We start from the raw sequence: 12,379 nt of genomic DNA, 5'->3' as shown, positions 1-12,379 counted from the left end.
CCTTCTATAGCTGCTTTCCGTGGCCTTGAACTAAGAATATGTTTTACATTTTTAAATGGTTGAAAAACCACCAAGAATATCAGTTTTTGATGCGATGTTACATGCAGTTAAAGTTTCAGTGTGTACAACTGAAGTCTTACTGCCGTCCAGCCATGCTCCCTGCCCAGCGTGTGCAGCGCGGAGCCGAGTAGTTACAACAGGCCTGAAGTATTTACTCTCTGGATCTTCATAGACAAGGAGTTTGCTGGTCCCTGATTTTAGAATTCTTAGTGTTGTTTCCTGTGAAAGTACCTTTCTTTTACATACCTTTTCCCGAGAGCCTTGACATTTACTAGTCAGTGGTGGTGCTTGCCTGGAGATGTAGTTCAGTGGTCCAGTGCTCCTGTAGCATGTGGGAGGCACCGTGAGTTTGATTCCTGGCATCATCAAAAACAAGACAAAGAACAACCCACACCTCATCAAATCAGAGCAAGCAGAAATAGCAGTGTAGATCTCCAGATTTGAGGCATGTGTGTGTGTGTGTGTGTGTGTGTGCGTGCGCGCGCGCGCGCGCGCGCGCGTGCGTGTGCTCCTGAGGTCTCCAGGGACCCACGAGGTGGACACCACCTTAGTAGCACAGTCCCCTAGGACATTTGTCTGTGCTGACCTTTGTGCTGAATGTCACAGAGTAAAGCAGTGAGGATCCAGCTGTTGGGGACGGTGATACCAAACTGAGGTTGGTTATTGTGCATGCTGATGGTCAAGCAGCATGGTCTCTCCTTGGAGGGCTTGGAGACAGCAGTCAGAAGTGTTCCTGTTGTCACACACAGCCTAGCACACTCGGAAGCACATTGCACTCTGCTAAGTCACTGTGCTGTACAAGGGAAGTCACCCGTGAGTGGCAGGGCTGGGCTGAGGCGCTGTTTGCTCATGGGGCCATTTTGCTTGACTCAGTAGCAGACTGACAGTTGTCATCACACTTGTGTGTGTGGTACTTTTTTTCCTTGACATGAAATGAGATGACTCTTCAAGGAAAACAGCTCATAGTATTTGTTGCCAACAAAACAGTTTTCCTCCTCAAGTTAGGGTTTTTGTCCCTTTGAACTTGGCAGTTTCCCAATGTGTGTGTGTTTTTTTTAAACCATAATAGTGAAACAGGAGGTTGATATTTGGAAAGTCTGTGGCACCCAGGGAACTGGCATTTAAAATCCTTGATTTGTTAGGCTATACACAGCACAGCTAAGATTAGTCAGGACACACCAACTGATTTAAATGTGGCGAATTCTACAAACTTTATTGTTTGGATTTTATGTATTCCACATTGCAACCAGTTTTAAGAGCGTGGCACTGTGGAGCTTTGGTGTCATGTAGAAAGACAGGAGTCTGACAAGATGGCTCAGCAGGTTAAGATGTTTTGCTGCCAAGCCCGATGACATGAGTTCGATTCCCAGGTTCCACATGGTAGAAGGAAAGAACTGACTCCACAAAGTTGTCCTCTGACCTCATACACGTGCTGTGGGTTTTGTGCAACCTCGCCACCAAAGTAATGATAAACAGGGAAAACAGCAGTCACAATACCTTACAGCACTTTCCCTTTTCTTCATGTCTTCCAACCACAAGGGGTAAAAACAGGTAGTTCCTAGAGCTGTGCTTCAGAGTACAAGATAGCAAGACTTGTAAGGTACCAAAGATCGCATTTCTCCCAATGAATATTTTTTGTTTTGACGAATGTAGTTATTTTATAAAATATGTTAATGTGTAATTGTTTTAATTTATAAGATTTATAAAAAAAAAAAAGATTTATATATATTTATTATTTAACTTTGTATTGATTCTTTGTTAATTTCACATCATGCACCCCATCTCCCTGACCCTTTGTATCTGCTCCTGGCCTTTGTACACCCCCAAAGGAAAAGGAAAAAAACTCATTGTGGAAGCTATCGTGTGTCACTGTGTGTCCCACAGTGTACTGTTTTGTCCACACTTCTTTGCTGGCAGATGTTCATTGCAATGAGTCATTGGTCTGATTCAAGGCCTTTGGTATCTGCTGCACTGTCAGTACTGGATCCTCACTGGAGCTCCTCATGGATCTCATGTTGTTGTCCTGTGTTATGGAGATTCTGCAGCTCTGGATCTGTAGGACCAGCCCCTTCACACACTCCAGCAGTTCTTCAATGGAGTAGAGATGTTGGGGTGGGCCAACTCAAAGCCCTAGATCTGGGCCTGGGTGGTAGCTGAGTTGGTCAACCTGCCAGCTCTTCCACACCCACACCACCAGCATGGGCTCCCCAGCGTTGCCCTGACCTGGCTAGTTCATATAGTGCCACAGCTGGCCAAGGGCAGGGCCAGCTCTCCTGCTCTCATGACACAGGACTAGCTCTCCCGTGCTAGCCCTGGGATTGGTTATTGTCATAAGTAGCAAGGGGTGGGGGTGGGGGCATCTGTCCCTTGACCACACTACTGCACAGCATACAAGTGTTGGGGCCAGTTCTCCCACGCTCACACTCTTGGCGCTGGCTTGTTTGTGGGTCCCCTCCCTATACTAGGACCAGCTCTACTGTGCTGTCTAGGTGAGGTGCAGGCCCCACTGTCCTGAGTGCTGCAGCTGGTGAGGGGCAGGGACAGCTCTCCTGCTTGCTGCAGGTGGCAAGGGACAAGAGGATGAGGAAAGCATCTCTCCCTTGTTCATGCCACCACATGGCAGATGAGTAGCAGGACCAACTCTCCCACACTCACACCCTAGTGCGGCTCTCCCGAAACTCCTGCAATGAGGGCCAGCTTTGTTGTGCTTCCTGTGGGCAAGGTGCAGGGCCCGCTCTCCTGAGCATTGCTGTTGGCAGTGAGGGACAGGACCAGCACTCCTGCTGTCTCACCTTACGGGCTAGTTCTTCCATGATGCCCAGGCAGTGGGTGGGGCCAGCTCTGCACAGCTCTCAGACATCAACATGGCCTCTGGCAGCAAGCCAGACCAGGAATGTCCTCTTGGCCTTTGGTGGTAACAGACCACCATTGCTGCTGGGCCACAGACCCAGACATGACCCTTGGTGGCAGCAAGTATGGCTTTAGGCGGCACTGCTGGCTGTTCCTCACTACCTTGGAGTCTCCAGTTCTGCTCTCTTCATTGCGCACATGTCCTTCTGCTTCGCTTTCTCTTCCACTTCTGTGCTTATCTTAGTAGTGCCTGGGCTCTGGGGCTCTGAGATTGTCTCAGGAGTGCTTTACCCCGATCATGTCATGTCATACATGGCCTTGGGCCTACATGGCATCAGGCTTGCTCCGCATCCAGGTCCCTGACTGTGGGGTCATCTCAGGCTTGCTCCCTGACCAGGCCATGCGCCACCAGATTATGGGTCATTTTAGGCTTGTTCCTTGCTCAGGCCATGTGACACCAGACTCTAAAAAATTTATTACAATCATGAGTTAGAGAGAGATGGTCCTGAGTTGCAGACAGATGGCCACGAGTTACAGATAGACGGCCATGAGTTACAGACAGACGGCCACGAGTTACAGACAGACGGCCACGAGTTACAGACAGACGGCCATGAGTTACAGACCATCAAAATCAGATGAGCTAAGCTGAAACAATCTACTAGATGCTGCCAGTCACCAGCAGGCCACAGCTGCCCTAGCTGAGCTGGTTAGGGGCGCACGGCAGTTTGTGTAACCTGTCCCCCTGTGGCTCCTGCTCGTCGCATGTTGACTGCTGTCCTCCCTGTTTCAGGTTTCTCCAGTGACAGTGACCTCCTGTCCCTCACTGTTGATGCGGACTCTCTTGCCGAGGCAGATGATGGAATGGCTTCCCATCAGGGTTCTCCCAGTAGAACTTTTGGTCTGAGTCTGTCTGCGGATTCCTCGGCAGGAGGGGCTGTTGCTCCTGACAGTGAGCCAGGTAAAGCAGAAGACCGGGAAAGCCGCAGCCTCTTCCCCAGCAGCTTGAAGCCCCGGCTGGGCAGGAGAGACTACCTGGTGAAGGCAGGGGAACTTATCAAGCTAGCCCTGAGGAAGGAGGAGGAGGACGACTATGAAGCTGCTTCCGACTTTTACAGGAGGGGCGTCGACCTGCTCCTGGAAGGCGTGCAAGGTACGGCTTTGCCCACAGTCCTGGCACGGCTGGTGCAGTGTGAGGAGTCTGTACCGTGCCTGACAGCTCTGTGTTCTGTGCCCAAGAAGGGAAATGAGAAACCACATTGGTGACATCATCTCAGGTGCTTGACACTCAGCCATTTATAAAAGTGGACCATTTCAAAGAGCAGGGTCCCCATATGTGCTGTGTGCATGGCAGTCTTTCTCCTGACGACCACAGTGCTCACCGAGAGTGCTCCTGGGGACTGTCCATGACTTAGACAGTGACTGGGGGGTGAGGGGGGCTCTGCTTGTCCAGCACTCTGTTCTGTTAGCAGAGGTAGCCGTCATCTTCACCTAGTTAACGCAAGCGACAGAACACACTGAGCTGAGCGTAATGTAGTGTTTCTAAGTACAACTGTTTGTTTTTTGTAAAAAGCCCCAGGTTTTACTTTTGTACTTCCTTTTTCTATCACAAGGGCAGAATAAGGTGCCCCGTGGGTGACTTCTTGGACAGGACGTAGCAATCAAAGGCTGACATGACCTTCTTCAGTGGGCTGTGGGAAGGTCGTGGCTGCTGCAGGTCCGTGCCTTTCCCCTGATGGTGCTGCTTCTTATGTACTGACACTTTGCTTCAATACTTCTCTCAGTCCCCCTGTGTCCTGTTAGACTAGAACCTTCTACCCTCTTTCTAGAATGAGTATGTAAATGTGTTTCTAAACTGCTTTCTTATCTTCTTATCGAGTACTTTTTTTTTTTGTTTTGTTTTGTTTCTTGAGACAGGGTTTCTCTGTAATAACATTGGCTGTCCTGGACTTGCTTTGCAGATCAGGCTGGCCTTGAACTCACAGAGTTCTACCTGCCTCTGCCTCCCTCAGTGCTGGGATCACAGGCGTGTGCCACTGCATCTGGCTTTATCAAGCACTTTTTCTGAATTTCTTCTTAAAAACACTTTTAGATTTATGTTGGCTCTGTTTCTTAATAATTAAGCTTTATTATACAACCCAACTAGCTTACACAAGAAGGAAAAAAGGTTAAAGGGACAAAAGAGTGAACCTTCCGGTATCCGTTCCACGGGACGGGTCCTTAGGTGTCTCTCTGGCCCACGTGCTGGTCCAGCCGGTCTGCTGCCCACACACGCTCCAGCCCACGCTGAACTTGTTGTTCTCTCCTCCCCACCTGCCTGAGTCACATAGAAAGGGCGGTCTCCTTCTCCTGTTAAGGGTCAATTAGAAAAACAATAGTCCAGGTGGGGTTCCCAGGTCTGCTTCCCGAATTCCAGGCCCAGAATGGCTCCACTCAGTCTGTCACAAGGTATTCATGGGGTGCCCCAAGGGTAAAGCCCGCCAAGACTGCTTCCATCTGTGACAAAGCTTAATCTTTCCCATAGATTTATTTATTTTTTGTGTATGAGTGCTTTGCCTGTGTGTGTGTCTGTAAACACCACGTGAGAGCCTGCTGCCCTGGGGAAGTCAAAAGATGCATCTGGTCCCCTGAACCTGGAATTACAGACAGTGTTAGCTGCCGTATGGGTGTTGGGGACTGAACCCAGATGCTCTGGAAGAGCAGACAGGGCTTTACCCTCTGAGCCGTCTCTCCAGCCCCGGACCCTCCCTTTTAGCCTTCATTTCTCCTTTGTTGGTTACCTAGTGCCCCATGTCCTCCACATAACCCCTTAGGGCTCTGTACATTTACGAACATAGCTTTTTACTTTGACTTTAGTTATGGGAAGAGGGCAGGCATGTGTATGTGAGTGTACGTGCCCAGGGAGCTGGAGTTACAGGTGGCTCTGAACAGTTGGCTGGCTCTGACCCTCTGGAAGGGCGGTGTGTGCTGTTCACCACTGAGCTGCCTCTCCATCCTTTGTGTGTCTCCTAACTGCTTCTTATTTAGCATTTTGACTGAGTTTCCTCTTTTGCAAAAAAGGGGTCATGTGAATACTGATTTCTCTTTCATTTACTTCTGAGTTTCTAAGACTTTGTTCTTCCTTTTTCTCCCAATTTCTGCTCTTGAAGCGTTTGGTCCTAAGTAAATCCTCTTCTTGTTATACTAGTCTTTTTTTCTTTTTGGCTTCTTTTTGAGACAGAGTTTCCCTGTGTAGCCTTGGCTGTCCTAAACTCACTTTGTAGACCCGGCTGCCTAGAACTCACAGCGATTCACCTGCCTCTGTCTCCTGAGCGCTAGGATTAAAGGCGTGAGTCACCACGGCCGGCACTAGTGGCGTCTTGGGAGAAGTGTGTTCCACTGTCATCTTTAGCTGGGAGTGCGGGTTACGTAGTCGCTGTGTGTTTCAGAGGCTGGGGCCACAAAGCTGCTGACGTTTGTAGATGCAGAGACGAAGGCGTGGAACCTGTTTCCTTTTTGGCTAGTGACTGTGGCCTTGCTGATACTGCTGCACGCATTCATTTGACCGTGGCGTGCAGGCTCAAGTGCCTGATTCTCATAGTCAGTCCGAGAAAGTCCAATTTCAAAAGTTTTAGTTTACCTGCAATTACAGCATTTCAAATTGAGAAACTAACTCTGAAATAACTCTTTTGATTGGCAGACGGGCTTTTCAGGTGTTTTATGGGGTGTTGGGGTTTGTGTGTAGCGTAGTCTGGAGGCCTCTTCATTTCTGGTCTTTTCCCTGTCGTCTTGGGTTGGGGTTCACAGTGGGACAAGTTACTGAGCATCTGCTCTGTTGTTCCTCCTTTTCCCAAATGTAATTTACTAGTTTGCTAAAACATTATTGGTACTTAATTAGCGAGGTGAGCCACATCTTTGTGACATCTTTCTGTCTAAATGTTATTTGTACTTAATCGGGACACTTCATAATGTTGCCACTTGATGGCACCAGAAAAATAAAAACTGTCACTTCACAGCGAGAAGTATAAACGCTGATTACAGTGGCGATGCTTCTCCTGTGAGCTCTACGAAGCTCTCTGAGCTTCTGTCTCAAGTCCAGAGTTTTGCGTGTGATGGTATGTTAAGTGTGACATCAGAGCAGTGTGCACAGTCCCAGGACTCTGCTGAAGGACAGTGTTCACCACCCTGCAGACCTGTGGGTATTGTCCCCCACTGTGCTGAATAGGTCTCCAACTTGTGCTTGGTTTGACATTAGTGCTCAGAAATGATGCTTTCTTGGGAGTTAATTTTGTTTGGCCTGACAAAACTGCCACTGAAGTGCCGTTGGAGTTGGCGGCACAAGTGGAGAATGACGGCTTAGCTCTTCCTGTGGCGGTGTTCTCACGGCCTAGGTCTGGGCCTGCATGCTGTATGGTGGTTGTCGCTGGGCCTCTGGCAGCCCAGGGAGGAGTCTTTTGGAGAGAAGCCAGTGAGCTTTGTCTGTGGTTCTTAGGGGTTGGAAGAGCTTGCTTCTTTATCGAGAATCTCTTCATAAAATTGGAGCATGCCAGACTGTGGTAGAGCTAGTGGAAATGCCAGTACTTTTCTTATGAAATGGCATTTTCACTGCAAGCACAATGGCCGTAGGCTTCTGCCCATTTGCAGTAAGTGCTTGCTAGGGACCTTTGCCCTCTGTGAACCGGACTTTACTGGAGACGGTTCTTACAAGAAGGGAAGTAGTGTTTTCTAGACTCAGGTTGTTATGGATTTAAAAAGAAAACCCGAAAGTTAAAGCTGCAGGAATAAACTTGAACCTCTGAGAACAGGCATTCAGTTCCACACGATCCCTCCAGGTTTCACTGTGTCCTTAGGTTGGGCTCGTTGTGGGGGGATGGTTAGAGCAGCACAGCATGGCAGATGAGTGAGAAAGGCACCACTGAAATGCTTAGGTGGCATCATCATCATCGTCATCATCAGCCTGTCATGTGTTAAATGCCTGTCACAGCACAAGCTATATTCTTATGTTATTTTTAATTTTCAGGAAAGCCACAGCTGAATTCTAGCTATCCATACTGGGTGTTGTCTAGGGACGCTGAAATTTAGAGGGTGCACATATTTGATACAATGACCCTAAAAGCTTGGCACTTACTTAGCAAAGTGATTATTTAAAGCAGGAGTCTGCCTGATGACGGGCATGATTGCTATACCCACCTGTGGTCCCTGAGATTTACAGAGCTGACCTTGCTGCCTTCTCCTGGTGTGTCCTGGTTGCCAGAGTCTGTGTTGACTCCTTCTGAGGTGACCTCAAGTGAGGTCCAGGTGGAGTTGGTTGGCTGCTGTTGGTCAGGGGCTATGAGGCTGTGAACTGTGTGAAAGTGGCACCGCTCACCCTCTTCTTTCCTGATCGCATGAGCTCTGTGATCTGGAAACAGCAAGCTCCTCAGTGTCGCCTGCTGAACTTGGTATTGCACATTCATTCCTTTTCCATCCCTATTCCTTGTTCCTTCCAGCTCTGTCCGCCCAGGTGATCATCCTGCAGGCATTGTTTACATATATGTACATGTATGGAGATAGTGAAGTAAATTATGTTTGTGATTGCTGTGCGTGTGTGTGGTATGTGATGGTGTGCTGTACATCTCATGGAGGGTGTGATGAATTTGCTGTGCAGACACAGCTGTTTTTCAGGGACTTGGTGACAATGCCACAGTTGCCCCATTTACCCTTCTTTCCTCCATTCTCCACTCCTCCTTTTCCTCCTATTCTCTCTGCCCCTCTCTCTCCCCTCTACCCCCTCCTCTCCTGTCCCCCCTCCCTTTCCCTCCCCTCCCCTCTCCCTTCCCTCCTTTCATCCACCCCTCCCCTCCCCTCCCCTCTCCCCCCTCTTCTCCTCTCCCCTCTTCCTCCCCTCCGCTCTTCTCCCCTCTCCCTTCCCTCCCCTCTTCTCCCCTCTCCCTCCCCTCCCATCTCCCCCCTCCTCCTCTCCCCTCTCCCTCCCCTCCCCTCTTCTCCCCTCTCCTCCCCTCCCCTCTCCCTCCCCTCCCCTCTTCTCCCCTCTCCCTCCCCTCCCATCTCCCCCCTTCCTCCACTCCTCTCTTCCTCCCCTCCCCTCTTCTCCCCTCCCATCTCCCCCCTCTCCCTCCCCTTTCCCCTCCCCTCCCCTCTTCTCCCCTCTCCCTCCCCTCTCCTCTTCTTCCCCTCCCCTCTTCTCCCCTCTCCTCTCCTTCCCCTCCCCTCTCCCTCCCCTCCCCTCTCCTTCCCCTCCCCTCCCCTCCTCTCCCCTCTTCCTGCCCTCTCCCTCCCCTCCCCTCCTCTCCCCTGCTCTCCCCTCCCCTCCCCTCCCCTCCTCTCCCCTCCTCTCCGCTCCCCTTTCTTCTCCCCTTTGCTTCCCTTTCCTTTGATATCTCCAGTACACTTTCTGGAGAAGATTTATAATGAAGAGAGTTATTGTTGATACGTGTTTTAGCTTTGGAAATTCTGTTGATATTTTTCTTCAGTGCAGCTAGTTCAGATGTTATGACTCAGCTTAGGGACACAAGTAACTTTCAGCCATTTTCATTCAGGCACAGACTCTAATAGCAACACCCAGCCTTCCCACAGTGCACACCAGCCCAGGGGATGTGCACATAGCGCTTTGCTAGTCCACCCCAGACTGTGACTGTGTCAGCACTGCACATCCTGTTTCTCCTCGGCTCTGCCTCTTCTTCCCGGAAGGACCTGTGAGCTCATATGTGCATCTGGGTGACTGTTGAGTTGCCTGGTAGGCTCTAGTTAAGCCATGTGTGAAAGACTGGTTTTAGAACAGGCCTAGGCTTTGCTGATGGGCCTCACTTGGCCCTCAGCTGTCCATTCATAGGTACTTCCCTTGAATGAGACTTGTTCACATATTTGGAAAGCCTGTAGAACACCATGTTTACAATGGACAGACAGACAGGACAGGCATGGAAATATGGGGTTGATGGAAGGAAGCAAGGCATTAGATGTTATTATTGCATCTTAGAAATGGAAAATGTCACTTTAACCGTCTAGTGCTAATAGCATCATATCATGGGCGTATTTTCTAGTCCACTCTACATGCCGCTCACATCAGTACAATGTGTACTGAGCAGAAGGGCAGCACGTAAAAAGCTGGTGTGCTGTTGTCTATTGTGTGCGCTGGTCCTCACCTCCCTCCAGCTCATTGCTGTGGATTTGAGGCTGCTGCCCAGCTCCTTACCTCCACTCCTGTTTCCCTTTTGGTGTTCTGGGATTGCATGTGAGTGCCATTGCCTCTGGCTTTCTGTGCACATGGGGTTCTGAACCTGACCCTCATACTACCATGGCTTGCCTTCCAACCACCTAACTCTCTGTTTATCCAGCCCCGGGTTTTGTTTTTTGATACAGATCTTTGTTGGCCTAGAAATTACTATGATGAGCAGGCTGGCCTTGAACTTGTGATCCTACTGTTTCTGCCCTGTGAATGCTGGCATCATAGGTGTGTAACACCACGCTTGGCTTTGTTTTGAGACAGCATAATTCAGGGGCTCCTTGGCTTTTTATTTATGAGCCTCTTTGAGAAATTTCTCCCTTTTGGGTGTAATTTTGATTCTGGGGCACCTTGTAGCTCCTATAAGCTTAGGTATTTGGCATTTCTATGATAAAGACAGTTTGTATTTTGATAGAGTTGCTTAGGTTCTGTAAGTGAGTCCGCGTCTATCCTTTCTTGACAGTTCCTCATCACTCTGGACTGGGAGGCTTCCTCTGCCTTGCTCCTTCTCTTTTCTCCGCAGGGTCTTGCTGTTTGCAGTGAGGAGCTTGTACGTCTGGATGGAGGCTCTTCGTGGGACTGTTAGACATTGGGGTGCCCTTCTTATAAATGGAGTCCAAGGGTTCTTGGTGGGGTCGTTGGTGGTGGGTGTGGTTCAGTTGGGTTCTGTGTGTTGATCTGCTCAGCACCTTGTTGAGTTACATCCGGTTGTTCTGCTGTGGATTGTTTGGCATAAACACACACACACACATACACACACACACATACACACACACACATACACACACACACATACACACACACACACACACACATACACACACACACACAGTGAATATGACGCACTGTTTGTGAGGAAAGCGGGTCTTCCTTTCTGTCTGGTGGGTCACACTCTTGCTCTTGCCTTGTGCTCTGGCTGTGCTCCCCAGCCCCACAAGGTGCAGAGACTTGTTCAGAAAGCAGGCGGCCTTGGCTCATCTTGACCTTGGGGGAGCTCCATCTTCCTATGGGAGGAGTTCAGCCTTGCAGATGCCACCAAGTCCCTCCAGGGTCTCACTTGTTTTTGTCCAACAGTTGTCTTTTGTCAGTTGGTTGATCTGCTAACATGTACATGCTAACGTGCACCTCACAGTCATTTCTCCCTAATGGCTCTCTAAGTACGTCCTGCTTGTTACAGAGATTCGGGTTGTAATGTGAACCACGCTGTGCTTTTTGATAGTTCTTTTTATTTTGTTCACCATTTAATATGGTTGGAAAAGAGATGTTTTCAGGGAAAAGCACCATTAAACAAATTTAGTTTTTTCTAATGTGAAAATTTCTGTAGTGTTTTTTTTAAAATTCTAAGATAAAGGTTGTACTTTTCACTATAGGTCAATAAATTGCCTTAATTGAGGGTTTTTTTTTTTTTTTTAGATCTTAACCAGTTTGAAGCTGGCTAGAAGAATTTTAAAGCAGTGAAATTAAGACTGAAGCTGTAAAGATTTGAAGCTGTTTAAGCATCCCTCTGTGCCTCTCTACTTTCTGTCTCCATCAGTGTGCTCCTTTCTCTCTTCTCAGGCAGGGTTAGAAGTGAGCCAGGCGAAGGCAGTTCGGAGGCAGTGAGCTGTAGGCTCCAGAGCACTCTGCCCCTTTTCTCCGGGCTCACAGTCGAGCACCCGCCTTTAAAGTGATCATCCACCTTTCAGGTTTTGAGTTAGACTGGACTCTTCCAGTTATAGCTAACAAAACCCTTAGCAACTCAAAGAAGTTCATAGACAAAAGAGTGTTAGCTCAGAGAAATGCCTGGCTGTGGGTTACCTCAGCTCAGGTGGCTTCAGAACTGCTGCCTCTTCTCTGTCTTTGCACTGTCCAGCTCCACACACAGGCTGCATTGCTGTGTCCATTGCTGAGACTGTCCAGCTCCACACACGGGCTGCACTGCTGTGTCCATTGCTGAGACTGTCCAGCTCCACACACGGGCTGCACTGCTGTGTCCATTGCTGAGACTGTCTAGCTCCACACACGGGCTGCACTGCTGTGTCCATTGCTGAGACTGTCCAGCTCCACACACGGGCTGCACTGCTGTGTCCGTTGCTAAGACTGCACCCATGGCATCATGGAGGCATTTAAAAATGCCCAGGGTTTACTGGCCGGGCCTGGTCATGTGCCCTCATCTATTTTCCTAACTTATTAGGTACTGGTTGCCCCAGGGACACTGGACAGAGTTCTCTCTGCTTGGTGGATTCCTCCTACTGCACTGCAGAATTATGAAATGCCGGAGGAGCGGGCCAG

At 49.3% G+C, this 12,379-nt stretch overlaps 1 protein-coding gene across 1 annotated transcript in view; it reads left to right on the top strand.

Moving 5' to 3' along the window:
* Window positions 1–12,379, top strand: part of Rps6kc1 (ribosomal protein S6 kinase C1) — a 114,195-nt gene that overhangs the window by 37,790 nt on the left and 64,026 nt on the right. The window contains exon 6 of the mRNA XM_051148378.1: window positions 3,701–4,060. Coding sequence (XP_051004335.1) covers window positions 3,701–4,060 — 360 coding nt within the window. The remainder of the gene's footprint in view (window positions 1–3,700; window positions 4,061–12,379) is intronic.

Source organism: Acomys russatus, chromosome 6 (genome assembly GCF_903995435.1).
Source record: "Acomys russatus chromosome 6, mAcoRus1.1, whole genome shotgun sequence".
In the NCBI taxonomy this organism is placed as follows: Eukaryota; Metazoa; Chordata; class Mammalia; order Rodentia; family Muridae; genus Acomys; species Acomys russatus.
The sequence above is the reverse complement of the archived record's forward strand: the minus strand, read 5'-3'. Positions and strand labels throughout refer to the sequence as shown.